The 18,349-nt window shown below is 51.0% G+C and overlaps 3 protein-coding genes across 3 annotated transcripts; 2 read left to right on the top strand and 1 right to left on the bottom strand.

The window, feature by feature from the left end:
• Positions 1–465: 465 nt before the first annotated feature.
• Pmar_PMAR010196 (hypothetical protein) lies at positions 466–14,404 on the top strand (the record flags this gene model as incomplete). The annotated part of the gene is made up of 61 exons (XM_002788612.1): positions 466–480; positions 1,649–1,693; positions 1,756–1,904; positions 1,949–2,091; positions 2,150–2,259; positions 2,300–2,409; positions 2,455–2,546; positions 2,592–2,700; positions 2,743–2,950; positions 2,992–3,122; positions 3,336–3,408; positions 3,451–3,569; positions 3,628–3,695; positions 3,789–3,879; positions 3,969–4,017; positions 4,269–4,408; positions 4,601–4,653; positions 4,963–5,033; positions 5,180–5,271; positions 5,545–5,622; positions 5,780–5,880; positions 5,933–6,045; positions 6,099–6,217; positions 6,307–6,411; positions 6,461–6,543; positions 6,613–6,737; positions 6,781–6,843; positions 6,895–7,055; positions 7,473–7,541; positions 7,585–7,729; positions 7,841–7,984; positions 8,030–8,138; positions 8,380–8,477; positions 8,589–8,925; positions 8,973–9,055; positions 9,099–9,163; positions 9,442–9,550; positions 9,602–9,677; positions 9,724–9,809; positions 9,858–10,050; positions 10,107–10,240; positions 10,526–10,620; positions 10,740–10,864; positions 10,909–10,999; positions 11,051–11,264; positions 11,496–11,558; positions 11,632–11,747; positions 11,792–11,875; positions 12,064–12,175; positions 12,220–12,283; positions 12,326–12,454; positions 12,505–12,629; positions 12,791–12,886; positions 12,936–13,014; positions 13,063–13,147; positions 13,194–13,306; positions 13,394–13,500; positions 13,644–13,700; positions 13,750–13,937; positions 13,985–14,131; positions 14,209–14,404. The coding sequence occupies 61 exons, from the start codon at positions 466–468 to the stop codon at positions 14,402–14,404; spliced, it is 6,750 nt and encodes a 2,249-aa protein (XP_002788658.1).
• A 75-nt stretch (positions 14,405–14,479) lies between these two features.
• Positions 14,480–15,846, top strand: Pmar_PMAR010195 (hypothetical protein; the record flags this gene model as incomplete). Its single annotated transcript, XM_002788611.1, has 6 exons — positions 14,480–14,582; positions 14,635–14,718; positions 14,761–14,876; positions 14,929–15,078; positions 15,121–15,504; positions 15,552–15,846. 6 exons carry the CDS (start codon positions 14,480–14,482, stop codon positions 15,738–15,740), a joined length of 1,026 nt encoding a protein of 341 aa, XP_002788657.1. The 3' UTR covers positions 15,741–15,846.
• A 1,247-nt stretch (positions 15,847–17,093) lies between these two features.
• Pmar_PMAR010194 (Rapid response to glucose protein, putative) lies at positions 17,094–18,168 on the bottom strand (the record flags this gene model as incomplete). The annotated part of the gene is made up of 5 exons (XM_002788610.1): positions 18,050–18,168; positions 17,762–17,949; positions 17,649–17,718; positions 17,416–17,593; positions 17,094–17,361 (listed from the first exon to the last, which is right to left on the bottom strand). Exons 1-5 carry the CDS (start codon positions 18,156–18,158, stop codon positions 17,094–17,096), a joined length of 813 nt encoding a protein of 270 aa, XP_002788656.1. The 5' UTR covers positions 18,159–18,168.
• Positions 18,169–18,349: the final 181 nt, after the last annotated feature.

The following is an 18,349-nucleotide window of genomic DNA, read 5'->3' as shown; positions in this document are numbered from 1 at the left end:
CATTCCTTGTGCTGGCCAGGCTGAGCAAGATGGGCACTAGTGCGAAGGGAACTCGCTACACATGCCCAGCCTCTCGGTCAACCATCCTAGTAGCAGCTCCGTTCCTGATGGTTCCTCCATGGGTATCCAAGCCTTCCATAAGGCCTCTGATGGATTGCCTTCCACTGGGCTCAGCCGCTGCCCCACCCCACTGAGGCAAGTACCGGCACTAGGGCGAGGGGTGCTATCCGAGACGTGACGCCGCCGACAAGACGACTGCATGGAAGACAATCTCAACTGGCGAGGGAGTTATACGTGGCTCGGAGCTGCTTACATTTCGATGTTACTCTCCTACGCGTGTAAAGTGGCAACTACATGCCAATCCACAATGCAGTCGGTGTTAACTGGAGGTGGTCCACGGAATGATAACAAGAGTGAATAGTCCCTCACGGTGATGAAAGGATGCTAATCATCTAATTCCCCAATATGCCGCTACCTATCGTAGGTCACCAGACCATGGGCCTACTCGACCTGGCTTAGTAGTCATGGCCTTGTCCTGGCATACGACCGTAGTCCGATAACATCGTTTTTTTTGTGGAAACAGAATTATACACGTTTGACATGGTACATTATACGAGTCGCAAGTGAAACGTTGACTATCAACCTTAACCACAACATTGTTAGTCTTCCTGCGGGGCAACGATGGAGATGCGCCGACTGAATCGTCGTCAGGTTGCGTTGAGAAAATCAGGGACTCTCAAGAGATCAAGATCTATTACGGTTTGAGAACGATGATAAGAATAAAGAGACATCTACAGTGAGGCTTCTCCCACCGCCCTGTGCCTGAGGAAATCCGCAAGTTCAGGGAGTGTCAGGGAGTTGAGTACTCGACGTGTCTAAAGGTGTTGCGATCAAGACTCTCTTGAGTCGAGTCTATCAATCACCTTCCAGCATTAAACTCTCCTAAAGGGCTCTTGGAGAGGGTCGTAGTGTTTGTTACTAAAGGGCTGAACACTACCTTAATTCTGTCGAGTCACCTATCATCACCGCCATACCAATAGATCTCCGCTCGATCCGGGCTGTTGGTCTCGGGCTGCGTGGTCACACACACCTGGCAGGCTGGAGATGAGCAAGTAGCAATAGTTTTGTTTAGGTCTCCAAAACTGGTGGTTTAGCCCTAGTGATGATTGTGCTCATTAGCAATGTTGGTAATGTGCGCCCTTCATCATTGTCGATTGTTGTTCTGAAGCATAGTGCTTTCCCTCGAAGTGGTGGAGTATGCTGCTGTAGTCGTATGGGCTATACAGATGTACTCTTGCTGACTCGATCGATGCTCGGAGGCGTGTAATCATGATGAATGATGATGCCCTTGGGAGGATATCTCTGCGTTTCTCTACGTTATTGTCTTGAGTCAAGTCAACTAGTAAAGGTCAAGGCTTTGATCTCCGCAGGGCTCCAGTCGATGCTATAGACGATGTGCCTATGACGACTCGTCGGTTCATATGCGGACTCGTTGCATTCCTGAGCATCGTTGAGTTACCGAGGCTGGCATCATCACAGATCACTGGAGAAGTCGTGTGGCGTCTTAGGAAAACTGACGAGACACGGTTACAGTGGTTCGTCCGAGTAGGGCAGAGCCACGGTCCGTAGTCGACGGTGTGGTACTCAGGAATTGCAGTGGTTCGACACTACTGAGTGCACCGGGGAGCCACTGGTGAGCCCTAGGCCTGGTCACTGTGTGTGTTGCCTTAGATTGCTCGTGGTTGTTGTTGTTAGGAGCCTCTCGCTGCAGCTCAGACAACGACTGGGTCGTCCAACGTGGTAGTGTCTCACAGCCTGTACGACGCTCACTTGGCTAGGGATGGAGACCCCACTACTGGCTGGAGGGCTTCTACTTGTGCTATCAGTTGCTTTATTGGATATCAGTAAGAGCTCCTTGGGGATGTGGACCCCGGCAAGAGAATGTTAGGTTTGCTCCTTCGGTGACCATACGATGCTTGAAGCTACTCCAGGGTGCTGACATGTCGGAGTTGGCCTACTCGGCCCGGCTCGAGAGAAAGCTCGTGGGGGAAGCTACTTATACTAGGATAATGGACTTCGACTTCCTTTCTGGTAACGAGGGCTGATAATATCAAGCATAGTATCGACTATTATTGTTATCGATATGCAGGCGATATCTGGATGAAACTCAATGATTTTTGGGTGTTCCCGCCGAGCCGTAGGAGGTGGAGGATTGCCAATGCAGAGGCTGTGAGGGGACCGTGGACAATCGTCGATCTGGTCAGCCGCCTGTGTGCTCTCTTTTATGGTTCGTCGTCAGGGATTTTACGTGGACTCAGCCTGTGAAGTTGACACCATCCTAACAGTTAGTGGTACTCCTATGTCGAGTGCATTCAAAGCCTCCAATGGCCCGGTCCGAGCTTTCGATTGGTGGCGGAATCGCTACTTTATCAGTGCATGAGCTGTGGTCCTCAGGAAGCCGTCTACCGAATGGACTGCTGAGTGTGTAACGGCTGAGTGTGGGCCCTATGAGGCCTGGTTGGGGATGCAGTTCGACACGGAATTGCGTGAGTACTCTCATTAACTGATTGGGTGCAGGGCATCGTTATCAGCTATCATTGAGTGTGTGAAGATGCAGCAAGGTGTGGAAGTCGACGCCTATGTTACATCAGTGGTATTGCAGTACTTATCTGGGGAGAACGTATGGATGACAGTTGCGAGGTGCTGCAGCTCCTGTTAATCTTACTATTCTTATTGGAGTAGATACGATGGACTGTTTGGTGGTACTCGACTGGTGCTCTCCCCTATGCTGCCACGGAGCTCATGGAGGCTCACAGTAACGCAGGTAGTGAGCCGGCAATGGGACATCCGCGAGCTTGAACTGTATGCTGATGCGGAGTGTACTGAGGCGCTCCATCCACTACAGCACGATGGGGGCCACAGCTTGGCGGCGGGGCTCGATCAGGGCCTGGTAGTGGGGGGCCACTAGGAGGTAGAGGGATAGGGTGACAGGTACGGGACATATCTATCATCGCATCGTCCCATGAAGAGTCGAGACACCCTACTTATGCCTTCGACGGTGTCACCAACGATGCCAGCAAGTCCTGGAGGAGCCAGTGTTCTTCCTGTTATGAAGAGGAAGCGTAGAGGATGTAATCCTCGTTGAACCTGTAGTCGACGAGCAGGTATGTTGGTCTACGGTGGATACTAGGGACGCCACCTAGTGTGGCCTGTGTAAGAGCTTTCTTCGGTCCTGGGTACTCGGTGTCAAGAGCTGCGATACAGTACATTGGATCTGTGCAGTGGGAAACAGCGTAGTAGCGCTGAGGACATCTTGTCCACTGGGGATCGATCAGGTACTCCTTCGATCTGCTCAGTGGAGGGTCATGGCTCAGTTTGACATACGGTGGCCAGACGCTGCCATCAGGGGTAGGTTCCTTACGATATGCTGGACATGGTATCCCTGGGCAGGTCTTGCGAGTATACCCGAGTTACAACTCTACGATATGGCGACTAAAGGGTAAAGGCTGGGGGTTGACGGCCTGTGGCTCCGACCTTACTCAGAGGTGTCCGGTGTGGAGTGTTGAGATGTAGTAGAGCTCCCTTATGTACTGGCTAGCACAGCTACCTGGTGAGCCATCTGGCTAGGTATACCAACCCCGAGTGTAGGGGAGGTCCTGTGCAGGGTCAGCCGGTCTCATCACAGGGTGTTGCAGGTGAGTAACCAAATCACTGGTATGTGGGATGGCCTCAATTGAACTGGACTGAGGTCCCTTTCCTTGGAATGTACAGGACTTGGCTATGTGTAGGTGAGCAGGAGGACCCGTATCTTGTGTATGATGGGCTATACGAGACAGGATGGTTACCGAGGCTACCGTACTATGATGACTACGCAGGATCGTAGGTCAGGTCTAACATGTTCCTCGATGACTCATGAAATCATCTAGTTTGATGATCAGCCGCTCGATGTGAATATGAGGGTATTTTAGGTATGAAGATGAACAACTTGGAATAGTATCGACTCCCCGCCCACCCGATGTTAGTATATAACGAGATGTTGTTACTGGTGTATCGCACTTGTCAGGATCAGAGCCAGATCCCATGGGTCGGCTTAGTGACGGACAGTGTCATACGTTGTGTAAGTCTATGTTGTAGGGCGAGGGAAGACTGCCCTACGGGATAGTAGATGCAGGTGTTCGATTGAACCGGGACTAGTCGTACTTAGAGCTTCCTGTCGTCTTCCTTGGCGTAGACTCTCAATTTCAGAGTCATATGCTGAATGTGATTAGGTTCGTGTTTATGAGTCCACGAAAGCCGGTACTCTTTCCTCGGGAGCTCAGAATGAGGGCGACTCGATGAGCGAGATTGTCCTGGAAAGACTACTGGCATGGCAGTCAACGACTCAATGGGAGAGGACTATGGTCCTCAGGTATGGTTCTGAGGGGCAACTTTATATTCCTGTTCCATCTGGGCTACGATCGTCCGTACATTGATAGGAGGGCATGTAGTCATTCAAGTGGCGCATCTGCATGGAGGAACGAGTTATCTGATCTTCAATCAAGTGGTCGTTAGTCTACAATAATATCTTTGAAAGCTCCTATGCCGTGGAATCGTCGATCAGGTACGATCAGCGTTGGTGTGCATCTTCTGGGACATGTAATTGGCTTGATAAGAGTAAGGCCTTGGGTGGTGCTTATCTTGAGTCGGGACTCTGACGAAAGTCCAAAAACCGTGAGCCTTAGCTCCTCGTCGAGAAGGTTGGGAATTCGGCTCTACAATGTTGAAGATGCCTTCCGAGTCTGCTACCACGACTTGTCAAAATCATGCAGTGTCGGAACAACTCCGGCACGTAGAGAAATCATGGATATTCAGGGGGGACCAAGAAGTCCTACCAACGAATGTTCCGTAGTTGATGAAGTATACGAATACGAAGCTGATCGACCACGTTCGTGCAAGCTCCACCCAATGTCCCATACACGTCAGGCTGCTGTACCACCACTATGAACCACCAAAGAACCTATCTCAGCACAGGAGTCTTCCTGGAGGCCAGAAACGTAGCACTACTAGCTGCATCAGCTTGAATGATACGACGTAGCTGGTAACGCCAGCATATACCATCCCCGAGCAATCAATTGAGGCACAGCTTGAACCTTGGGTAATGTAGACCACATCCGGACTTCTCCTATCCTCATGATGCTAGATTAACACTTCGGATCGCCCCCAGCACGTCAGATTATTGTCGTACTATACGACAATACGACTCGTACATGTGATCCCTGACGACTCGTCAGGGTACGCTTTCATGTATCTCGTCAGTGATGAGATATATGAAAGCGTAGCTCTGAAGCTGTCGATGGACAATTTCAGGCTGGATTGTGCTGGGGTGGGGCTGGCAGACAAAATGGAGAATCCGAAGGTTGGATATGATCACTCACCCGTCGGCTGCGAAGTGGCAGGTGAGCGAGGTCATCAAACTCGCAGCTCAACTTGGTCTTGGACTACACGTAGAGCTCCTCATGCGGACCACGCGAGTGTTCTCTGTAAAGAGCTGATGTCTACTCGCAGGTCAGTGAAGTTTCGTTCCATCGAGACTCGAAGTGTGAAGGACCTTCTATCGGTAGAAACGATGACCAACAGCCAGCAGTAATTGTCAGCTCTCATAAATCCGGCGGCACATTTGCTGGGTACGCTCGAAGCGAATATTCGCGTTAATCTAGAAAGACTGATACACCTCGCAGTGGTGTGAACTGGTGGTCCACGAAGGAGAATGGGGTATTTGGAGACAGCGTTCGGCGCGTAGATACCGAGCGTTTGATGCGAATACCGATACGTTCTGGCAGCCTGCCTCCAACGACTATAATCCATGGATTGGACTTACGTTCACCGTTTTTGGAGGAACGAGTAGGCTTTCATTCAGAGGACCGCTTGTCCACACTCCAGTTCGTGCCGTTAGATTCATCTCGTGAGGTGAAGTGTGTGCGTATTCTGCAACCTCTCGATGTGACAAATACAGCGGAGTCAGTCGTGTTGGAGACCTCCGAGCCCAACAATCAGGACTGGATACAGGTCTGACCTGGACACCTCGTGCCCTCTGCATGGCGACCTGCTGCTCTCCCCAGATCCGAGTGATCCACTATCTCTCTGGTGGCTCATGGCTTGCCCTCACGGAGGCAGCCTCAGAACCCCCACCGAACACTAGATGGCGGATTGTGAATACGGCCCCTCTGGGCAGGCGACTGTGAGTAGCGCACGCCCCCACTAAGTCCCCTTTACCTTTCCCCTTTGCGCTTGCAAGCCAAGTTGTTGCCCTACACTTCGTCGTAATAGGCTTTGGAAAGTATACGACATTCGTCTATATAACTCGGAGCAGTGCACAGATCAGAGTCGCATTCCTACTACTAGTGCTCTCGGGGCGACGGCCATCGCCAGTGGGTAGGTGAAGTACCTGAGACACTATGACATCGGGTTGACCCACTATAAGGTACACTGGTGAGAACCCACCACATTATGCATTTGATGTTGATGGCGAAGCCACAGCTTGGTGGGCTCCTTGTGACTTTTGCAGTGAGAATGCCCAATACGCTCTTGACAATGGATGGATGTTCCTGCCGCTGTGAGGCTTTGTGGGATTAGGCACGGCTGAGGCATGGATCGGCATCCAGTTCGATCCCGACGTTATACCTGAGGGGGGTATCGACATCCAGTGCGTGACCATTGGGGCCAATGCACTTGTGAATGAGCTCCTCTGGGCCTTGCAGGTAGCGGTATTGCTAACCGTATGCGATGGTAGCCCTCTGGCAGGTCTACGATCCTGTGTCGGAAGTCTGCCTGGAGAACCCTAACGCCAAGGAGTGTTGGAGAAATGTGCCCAGCTTATTCAGCTGGCTATTGTTGTGGTCATGGTATGGTACCTAGGTTGATGTCACACGCAAGACCTGTGCTCCGGGGGTAACAGATGTGAATGACCCTGGCTGTGCCACTGATGTTGTTTATGCCACCACACCGATGCCGGAGCTCAATGATAGCCATTTGGAGATGCTCGTACTCGTAGCTTTGGTCGTATCGCTGAGCACCAGGTACCTCAGGTTCTGGTGTTATCAGCTATCCTATCCCCTATAGCGACTGCCCTTGCTCTACTATCGTGTTGCCACACTATGCTCATGGTAGAGAATTCGAGCCTAGTGCTCGGCTGAATCGGTCACAGGTGCCGGACGAGAATAAGAGGGAGATGTCCGAATTGTGTCAGTGGAGGACAGCTCGGGTCACAATGATCCTCGTGGCGGGACTATGCTTCTCCATTGTATGCCATCACTCCTCGTTCGGTATCATCCTCTCATGCAACTGAGCGAGCGGTCGTACCCAATCCCATGACGTATGGAACCCGAAGGTATAGGCCCTCTTCAGGTGCATGCTGCCTGGCTGCTGGTGACCCTTCTGGTCAGCGGCTCGGTGCTGGCTGTGGTATTTGCGGTAGGCTTCGTCGCACTGATCAGGGTCGAACGCTTAGCTTCTATCGAGTACCATCTTTATCAGACTTCTCTGCCTCAGTCTCCAGACTTCTGGTAGGGCCCTCGACCGAGGCGTAGCTATTCTGTCTCTGTTCAGGTTACACTCCATCCTCATGTGGTCCTCGTTTGCCGTCGTAAACGTGGTATCATCTTTGTTTGATGTGGCCTGCGTCCGGTATGTATTCACTATTCTTGGACTTTGCTTGTTCGGTCGCGATGGTTGTCGCGAGCCAATTCCACTGGTGAGTGGTTTGGTGGCTTTGATGGTGGTTATCTTCTCACAGAGATCTCTTGTTGGGTCTGAGTATGTACTGTGGAATTTGTTGCATTGAGATAGGCTGCTTCCTTCTAAGGTACCATCCTTCCTCTACTCTACCTCACCAGGCTCACTAGGTGGCTGGATGCTGGCTGCCTTGCGCGGCAGCTCCTACAACTGTGCTGGAACATCATTGATAGTGTCCTCTATCACGATGACATTGACTGGAGGGATGCTTTGGGTAGGGACCCGGCCCAGCTGGGAAGGTGCTTGAGCTATTCATTAGGTCATCACTACTCTGGATGTCCTCGGTCTGGTAGAGTGTGCGCGGTATGCTTCATTGGTCCATCGCAAATGGTTGACATGGGCTAAGCTGACTATGGCTAAGGGCGTAGGTCTACTAGCAGGAGGCCCAGTGCTGCGAAAAATGTTCGCTTTCCTCAGCTGAGCTCCAAATTTTCCTCACTAATCATAGGATTTTATATACGAATTGGGAGAATATATACGATCAGTGTACAAACACTAACAAGGATTTTCCAAATTTTCCTCAGAGTTTTCATATTGTCACCAACACATGTGGTTGACCGTGCGCAAATTTTACCACACTGAGGAGGCCTCTAGTGAGTGGTATCATAGGTACTCACGGCCAGCTGCCAAATCCTCTGTCTCGCATCGGTAACATCCCTGACATTCCTATTCGACTCCAACGAGCAACTCTTTCACAAGACTTCAGGGTGCTATCAGGTACCAGGAGGCGCTTGGACTTTTCACAGTTGAACGATGGTGTATAGAGAAGCCTCGGTGTAGATCACCGAGTCGAGCGATGACGAGTTGTTTGACTTCAGGCTTATTATCACCGTCACGAAGCCCCTCCCATTGCGTCCTATGCCCCCTTCCTAACATGGCTGTTCGGTCATAGTCTGAGCTGGGTTACTGCAATCTTCGTCCTTCTGACGGGCGTGGTCGTCAACGTCACTGGTCATCACTTCGCCACTGGTTTGTTTCAGGCCATCACAGGACTGGACATCTTCTGCCTTTTCTTGTCAGGGCTCGATGAGCATCTGGAGGGCGTCTTGAAGATGGATGGTCTCGGCGAGTTGGAGCAAGCTGTAGTAGAATGTGCTGGTGACAGCGACACTGGGTCCGACCATTTCCGCGAGTATGAGGAGGCTAAGGATAGAGGTATCTACTGGTACTGGAACGCTCACGCTCAGCTTGGCTGCTACTAGGTATCTGGGACTACGCCGCATTGGTGCGGGGGTGTGGTCGTAGGCTTAGCTACAGGGCCCGGGGATGGCTCGGCTTCCTCTGGGTACTGACGAGAGGAGGGCTCGCTCATTATATGCAGGTGTCAGGTTTGTATTGGTAGATGGACTTCTACTGCCAATGGTCGAGGCTTTCAAGTGAATAGTCGCGCTGAGTATTATAGCCGAGTTTTCTTGACTGTATTCGAGGAACCCCCACAACCCGTAATGGCGGTAAGCTTTGCTTCTGTGTGCTGACGTGAGCACTGGTCTGGGCAGGTACAGCGGGCTACCTCGCAAAGTATTAGTCTTGGCTTACAAGCGCTACCACTGGGGATCATAGTTGGGAAAATGGCCGAGTATTGTGTGCTCCTCTGTCCCTCTTTCTCCACGTTGCCGAGTCTGCGCAGGGCTGTCCCACACCATCACAATGGTGCATTCTGCTGCTAGTCAGGTATTCGAACCCTCTACCAGTTCGAGACGAATTGGAGTATGTGGATTTCGGTAAGTTCGACGGGATGGAAGGGGGAGATGTCGACACATTAAGGAGACTCATTGTGAAGGTGATGGTCATGTCCTAGGATAGGAGGGGCTTAGTGTTGATGTTATTATAGGTGCATAGTCTTGGTCGAGCCATGAAGATATGCAGCCAGATTAGAGGTGGACTTGTCATTTTCATAGCCATCCTGAGTGAGCTCGTCTTGTCATGTGCTGGGGAGCCTTTTGCTCTGTTTAGGTGGACCGGATATCCGGGCGCTATTCCCTGTAACTGGTTTGGTCATGCTGTTGCTGCTGTGTTTGGTAGAGTCTTTGCTACAGGGAGTACTGAGAGTGTCACTGCCGGGGTTCGAACCGGGGATCTCTGATCAGGTACATTTGGTGATACATTCTTACGAGCTTTCTTACCAAGCGATAGCTGAGCAAATGCATATTGAAAACGAGCTGGATGATGGGATGGTCCTATACGAGGGAGGGACCCCCGACGACGAGGAGGGAATGCGCGTTCAACGTTCGGGCTCGCAGGGCACTAACAGGTTCATGAATCTGTTCAGCAAAGGGAAATGTAGTAGATCGCGAGTGCTGCTAGTAATGGTGTCGTGGGAAATGTGCTGGTCTTAGCTCATGCCGATGATGGTAGTGTCGAGATGTCGGGGAGGTATCGGAGTCGAGTGGCCACCCCGGCACCGTTGGGTTTGCGGCGACATGGGTCAACTGAGAACACTGGTAGTTTCGTCAGGCGACTGGTCAAGAAGGTAGGTCTATCAAATTTACTTCAAAAAGCAAGTCCATGTTAGAAAACCAGCAAAAGTATTGTCGTTGAGCCCTTTAGCGGTGGGTTGACCTGATGTGTCCATGTGAGCTTTGATCGCCTTTTCGTGATGTATTGGTTCGATGGTTGGGTTGAAGGGTAAGGGTCGTCGTGGTGGTGGTGGAAGCCAATAATGTGTTCTCAACGAGTTATTATGAATCGTTTATTGGCAGTATCTAGTATGGTAACATCAAGTTTGTCAGCAGTCGTTTCTGCGACGACTGTGAAGGGGTCTGTAGCGGCAGCAGGAGGAGGTTCTCTTCCGCCGATGAAGGTGTCTTCCTGTGATCAGATGAGGCGGTGTGATAAGGATGCTACGGACAAGTAACTGTCGCCTTTCCTGGTATTGTATTATCCTCAAGCGGACTTAATATAATGGAATAATACGACAGCGGTCTCGCGGGTCCCTGTGTGATGGCTCAGATCCGATCTTAACGTGTTAGGTACAGCATCCCCTCAGTCCTGTTGATGGAGAACGCTGGTATCACTAGCTATCGCTGTCTCACAGAGCTCTTGCCCGGTCATCGCATGACCCAACAGACCAAGGTCCTTGTGGTTTGTGGACCTGGTAATAATCGGACGCATGTAGCGACGGTATCTCTTTGATGATAGGAAATAACGGTGGCGATGGTTTCGTGGTCGCTCGTTATGTCCATAGCAATGGAGGTCAGGTGAAAGTGATATTGCTGAATGGCAGGGAGAAGTAAGGTTGGCATATCTTGCAATCTTGCGTTTCCTCAACGCCGGTTTTTAGGTATCACGGCGATGCTAGTACCAATTTGAATATTGTTGACTGCATTCCGGGTATATCTGTTGAAATCGCGACCAGCGAAGAGGCTATCAGCTCGGCAGTCGACTGGGCGGATGTCCTCGTGGATGGTATCTTCGGTACAGGGCTTGGTCGTGTCGTCGACCCTAGCAGTCCCTTTGGAGTGGCTATTGCTGCTATCAATAGGGCGTCGAAACCTGTAAGAATTCCATCGTAGTAGCGCAGTGTGGGAAAATATGAACATGGTCAACTACATGAGTTGGTGACAATATGACAATTCTGAGGAGATTTTGGGAAATTTTCATTAGTTTCTATACACTTTCGCCTCAGTTTGTATGCAAACTTGTATGATTATTGAGGAAACTCCTGAGCTCAGTTGAGGGAAGCGAACACTGGAAGAACGGGCACTAATGTGGATATGTTTTGGTAGGTTATGTCCTTGGACATACCATCGGGAGTGAATGGAGACTCCGGCCGGATCATGGGAGATCAAGCGGTAAGGAATGCCCCTTTTCTAATTTCTGTGGCGCGCGGTAGTGGTGGATTTAAAATTGGCTTGTTTGTAGGTGCATGCAACTGCGACAGCTACTTTTGGGTTGGTGAAGATTGGTAACTTGGTTTACCCTGGACGTGAGATGTGCGGGAACTTGACGGTTACACACATTGGATATCCTCCGGAACTGTAAGGGAGCCCTCATGAATGTTCTCGAGGTTGATTGCTGATAGATACGCCGATTTGAATACCTATGTTAACTACTTCCCACAACTTCCATCGCGAAGTCCAGCTGGGCATAAAGGCTCCCTTGGCAAGTGAGTTGAGTCGAGAGATCTCACTGTGGAATAATTAGCCTTTTTCTTGTCACGAACTTACTGATATGTGTAGTAATCCCCGGCGCCCATCTTGCGTGGGTGCTGCATGCGAGGCCCCTTTGATTTACCGCGTGGTTCTCGTTCTGTTGAAGTGTGGGTTTTCGAAGCCTGATAGTGTTCTGTATCAGAGCGCTATTTGTATGTGGAGCTGAAGGGTACTACGGAGCACCCATGCTGAGTAGCTACAGCTTCCTGAAGGCTGGTGGAGGGTACAGTAGACTGGCCACTGTCGGAAGCATTGTAGGGGTTCATGGAGGGAGGGAGTTTTCAGTAACTCGTATCAGATACCAGTTATCGCTGGGGAGGCTCCGTCTATCGTTTTCCACGAACTAGAGAGCACTACTGCTGGTAAGGTCCCGGATACATAGTGAAGTCAGGGAGGTATCTCAGGCAGCATCGGCAGCAGCAACTATGACCGGCTGTTTAAGATGGCCCAAGACCTGGCTGATATCGTCGTGGTTGGACCTGGTATTTCGACTAACGGTGATACAGCTAGGTTGGTGCGGAGTATGGTACTGAGTAAGGCAGCGGTGTGTAATTTTGTGGCGCGTGACGGTGGTTATCCTCAGATGTGGATAAGCCTATGGTCATCGACGGTGACGGTATCACAGCGATCTCCATACCTCCAGTCGATTCAACTGACATATTCTCCACCGCCTCTCAGCTCTTGCAGGAGCGCCATCGAAAGCAGTTGGTGAGTATTGGATTATCTATGTATCATCCCAGATCACTGTGTCATGTCCACATTCATTGATAGCTCTCATAGCTTGGTCGGTGGGAGTTGTTTCTCATACTCAGCATCGTGCATCATTGTCCATTGTTGATGCCTTGCTTGTAGTGTGTGTTGTGCCTTAGTCCCCAGTGGTCCTCACGCCTCACTTGGCCGAGCTTAGCCGTCTCACTGGCCTCTCGATGGCAGAGCTCACGAACGGATCTCGGAGTTTGCTGGAGGTGAGTGGCCGTGATCGTGCTTGTGTTGGTGATGCGAGTATCTTCCCAGGTTGGACGGGAGCTGGGCCGTAGTACAAATGCTGTCGTCGTTGTCAAGGGAGCGACGTCTATGGTATGCGAACCTTCAGGTAGGACGACATTCCTTACATTAGGGTTGCCAGTGGGATGGCGATCAGGTCGGGCGCGGATGAACCTGTCTGGGAATAGTGGCATGGGTACGGCCGGAAGTGGGGATGTTCTCAGTGGCCTCATCCCTGCTATGTAAGAACATCACTATGTGAAGGGTGTCGACTGTAGTAATGCTCAGGTATGCCGCGTATGGTCATGATGTGGATAGTCTTGGTGACGCTGTGGCAGCGGCTGTATTCGTGCATGGAGTTGCTGGAGACATCGCGGCTATCAACCTTGGAGGGGAAGATGGTGAGTAGTAGACCCTACAGTGGCGTGTTCGCATGCCACATCTGGTGTGTAGCGAGTATCTCTTGTGATGGTATGGAAGTTTGTTAGGAGTTACAGCATCCGATATCATGAATGCTGTCCCTGAGGCTGTGTCGTACGTCCGAGGCGAGAGCGCATTTGCCAAGTACAGCTCGGAGTTGGAGCCAAGATACTCTGTGAGGAGTCTTTAGAATGCATAGCGACTGTTCAGTGAGAGTTTTACCAGATTTTCTAAGTGAGGATAGCAACAGTGTTGTCAATAACGGGTTTAGTCTTGCCGGATATTTTGATGTCATCACCGCCAGCGGGCCCACCCCAGATGCCATTCCGTGACATACGGGACTCGGTTGATGGAGTGGAGCAGCCTCGGGAACAGGTAAGGGTCTGCCCCTCTTAACCCTGGTGGCCTTTGATGGTTTTGTCAGCCGCCGCCACTCGCAGCTATCGTGCCGGTTTCGGAGGACTTGCTACCACCACCGACAGAATTGCCTCCATCCCTCGTTGCTGTGGAGAGGCGTATCAAGGAGGTCACAGAGGAGATCGCCCGTCTAGAAAAGGAGGGTAGTCTGTCGTGCCAGCCTCCGGAGGAGCATATGGCTATGACCAGGGTGGAGTAGGTGTCGGGGTGATGGTGATGTGTACAGTACATGGCCGTATCAGGATAACCAAACCCCCACCGATGAAGTCTCTGAGCGAGTCTGACTTGCAGATCCCTCGGGCAAAGAAAGCTCAGCCAGATGAGAGGGTCCTCGCCCGTAAGGCGCTGCTGTTACGTATAGAGAAGGAAGTTGTTGACGAGATTGAGAAGTAGGTGGAGTAGTGCTTGACGAAAGCATTGACGAAAACCGTCTTGAATGTTGTGTTTTTTGTTTTTCCTACTTCAGAGAACGTAAGGAGGAAATAAGGCGTGGAATTGATCTGCGAGCCCGGTACGCAACCCGATCGAAGGTGTGGGATATACAAGTGCCGAGGCTTCGTGATGAGCATTGGATGGAGGAGGATGGGCCAATACGGAAGCGAATGGAAGAGCAATTAGTGCAAGAATACATCCTGCGGCCTGATGGTCAGAACTTATACTGAGCGATGATGCCCGTGTCGACTTGGAGTTCCTCAATGATTGCCTCACACTCGCTGCTCTTAGTTGTTCTCTTGCCAATGACTACTAGTGTTAGCACGGCGAAGACCTCTGTGAAGGATGGGTGCGGTCGTAATGAGCCTCATACAGCCATCCTGTTGTTGATGGGGAAGCCTCACAACAGTGGGACAACCGTCCTGGTGTTGGGATGGGTCAGTCGCTGTTCTATTCTCAGACCAATCCTACCAAGATGCATGTCGCCATGCATTGCTCGGGGTCCTCTCTGGCGTTATATCTGTCACGACCTCCGCTCTACCAGGTAGCACCGAGTTATCGCCTTAGAGTAGGGTTTTGTGTCGAGGTCGGGATGGCAACACGAGTAGTGGAGCCGTCTATGCTACTGTTGTGACCAGGAGGGCTCTTACAGAGGGTTACAAGAAGAGCCTCGTCAGAGCTCTCAGCCCTTATGGGATGCAAGTACCGCTATCATGTTGATGTCCGGAGCGCTTTAGCACTTAGTATTCTTCAGGCTATTGTCCTATCTGTGGAGTCGTTGAGGAGTCTGGTCCTGTCACAAGGCGTGGCTACTACTAATATCGAGGCGGACCAAGCTGGTGGAGGCCGTAGCGTGGTGAAGCACAAGAAGAAAGGGAAGCGAAATAGGAGGGGGAGGAAGGCGGTAGGGTGTTGTGTGACACAGCGCTGTTGCAGTGGGGTATAGGTATCTGTGAAGGCTCTCCCATATCAAGCAAAACCTATGACCATGCCCGGCCCTACCGAGTCACAGGTGAAGGGGCAACCTCTGGAGGAAGAGGAGTCCACGACAGAGAATAACCCGGGGGTGGCCAATGTGGAAGAGCCAGACCGGGCTGATGAGGCCGCAGTTGTGGTGGAATGCACTCCCCCATGCAAGGAGGCACCCTCGTCATCACGATGTGATCATTTCTGTATTTCCACGCCTAACGATAGCGAGGCCACTGGTCTTGGAATGGAGAATGGCATGGAAGATGACAACGAGCATGAAGATGATTTCAGCATCGCTGATGCAGTCGGCACATGGCTTGGTGTGGATGAGCTGGACGGCGACGAGGATGGTCACCATCGAGTAGGTCCTATTTGCTGCTCTTATGGTAGGGCAGTTTACCTTCATAGGATGATACCGAGTATTTGGACCAACACGGTTCTCCAAGGGCTCGTAATGCAGCCGCGACGATGACTTTCTTCAACTCTGCGGCAACAGCGTTCGGGTTCAGCAAGGCGATGGGAATGCATCAAAAATTTGCGGGAGTAGTTGAGATAGTTGAGGACAGCACAGCTAGCACGGGTGGTGGCCTGCCTTGATGGAACAGTAAATGAAGTGGCAGCAGCCGACGTCGACCAGTCCTAGTACGATCATTTTATTATGTCACATTAATTTGATGATGATCATCAGTAACGCTGCAGTATCTTCTCGAAGTCGGCGTTGTTTGTTAATTTATGGGCTTGGCAATGGGAAGGAGGGAGTTCCGATAAGCTCCGTCTTCGATCTTTAGAGAACATTCATAGTGCCCGAACCTCCTCAGTGGATGCGTCCGGATCTCGTGCACTGTACTGTCGTCCATGGCGGTCCCTACTAACACTCAACGCACCAGTAGATATCAGTAGACATTGAACATGAGTAGACTGTACCATCGTCAGCCTTCGACCATGTTCTGGATGTAATTCTTAAGCTCAACGGATCTACTGGAGCTCGTGTACCTCAAGCGCCCATCCCTAGGCCTATTGCCTGGTAGTTGCCTATTCATAGGGAACACCCAACGGCAATCTCTGCTCATCTTGCTGAGGTCGATGATGTAATTTCAACTATCTCTTTCACTGATTCAGTCGAAGAAATCATTCGACATTAAACTTATCAGATATACACACATCTATTGATCAGCTGCAAGACTTGTGTTGTTGTATGATCATCGCCCTGTCGAGGACCCAGTGTGAGTGCACAACGCTACTGGAGAGGGAACTCAGTGGAGGTATGGGTCGACCTCGCCAGGCGGTAGGCCCCCGGCAAAGAGGATAGTTTTTGGAATCGAATACGATGGCAAATCGACTCCTAGAGTATACTTCAATGATATCGAGCAATCGGACTCGCGAGCATGGAATGGCGCTTTGAACCCAAACAGTACTACATTCAGCAGTTAGTGAGAAAGCTCACTGATGAGCCGTAATGGGCGCGCAAAGGTGTAGCACGGATGCGATTCATTTCTTGTTTTGACGCGTGTGAGGTGCATGCCCCTTCATCAACTTGAGTTTTCATCGCGCAAATTAGGAAAATGAACAGAGGGCAGCACGATCGACTGCAAATAACAATGATAGTTACGCCACATGTTAATTCATTACGACCTGACCCGACAATATCGGCACCATTAGAACGTCACTTTCAGTGTGGGAAAATGTGCCTATGGTCAACCGCACATGTTGGTGACGAAATGGAAATTCTGAGGAAATTTTGGTAAATTCTCATTGATTCCTGTACATTTCTACCTGGATTCGTATGTTAACATGTATATTTCGTGAGGAAACTGTCAAACTCAGCTGAGGAAAGCGAACATATTTTTCAGCACTGGTCACTCCACTCCGAGATTTATAATTCGGCGGGATAATGCATAGGAGTGCTTGATTGTAACGGCCTCAACTCACAACACAAGTTATACTAAGACACTAAGTGCCATCACGATCAATATCAACGAGGAACGCTCTGATATGAAATAATTCACCGAGAAACTCCGGATGTTTAATCCGATCGTCCAATGTAGTGAGGCGGAGGCCGCGAGACTTCAAAAGATCTTCAAAGAGTTGGTCACATCGGAGGCTCCGCGTTTGGTGGACCATGAGGAAGGGAAGGAGCCTCTTGTCAGCTATTACATCAGCGAGCGAGGGGACCAGGGCCTCAAGCCAGATGACGTCGGAAGCAATAACAATGTCGAACCTACGAGACTCGCTGTGTGGTGTAGCCGATCGAGTGGAAAGCAATGTGCATTACTTCGATGTAATGTCCTCAGCTGGAGGGTTGGACCAGTCTAGGACGTCCGCTTTTACGGTGTCCGCTACGCAATTGAGATCGATGCTTTCTCGCAATAACGGCATGGCATAAGGCAGATCAGTTAGTGTCACTTCTCGAGCGCCGCATAAAGCAGCGGAGATACCTCCCAGGCCAGTACCTTACGGCCACGCATAGGACGACGGGCCTTTCTCGACCCCAGGAGATGTGCTTACCACTTCCAAGCTCGAGCACGCGTTTGCCACGTACTAAGTGCGGACTATGCTCTAACAGTTTGGCGAGCACCTATGAAGGTTATGACCGACGCGACCCTCGACGATGAGTATACAACTGAGCTGTCCCAGACCGAGTCGGCTGTGTCGGCGTCCTGCTGATCTCGAGGATTGCGTCGGCACGCCTCCCCATTAGGTAGACGAATGAATTTACCGTTGATTTGAAAGTCGCTGCCATCGAATTTCAGTGGATACTGCTTACCGGGAAGGGCCAGCAGCGGCGCTGCTGGTGTCGTTACAGCGCCTGAGGGATCAGACGTCGACTGGACTACCCGATGGAGCGCTTTAACCGACGAAGTTAACGATAGCATATCGTGTCGAGGGTGGCTACAATGTGATAGTACCATCATGTGATTCCTCTATCACCACTTCCCATCGCATAGTCTTCTTATCAAACCGTCGTAATGTACCGTCCGCGGAGCGATGCTCCCTTTGCCGTCCAGTAGTAGGCATGAGAGGAACTGCAAAGTGGCATGAAGATGATCCACCCTCGTGAGCACACCAGCTAGCGCGCGTCTTGGTGAGGCGCAACGTATCCTTCATGAAGCAGCTTACAGTCAAATGCTCGGCTCCCCCTAGACAAGTACGGCCTATAGTCGCCTTGCGATACTTCGCCATGCGGGTGTGGGTATCTAACGAAGATT

Source organism: Perkinsus marinus (genome assembly GCF_000006405.1).
Source record: "Perkinsus marinus ATCC 50983 genomic scaffold scf_1104296927884, whole genome shotgun sequence".
Taxonomy (NCBI): domain Eukaryota; phylum Perkinsozoa; order Perkinsida; family Perkinsidae; genus Perkinsus; species Perkinsus marinus.
Note: the sequence above shows the minus strand (reverse complement) of the source record. Positions and strands in the feature narration are given on the sequence as shown.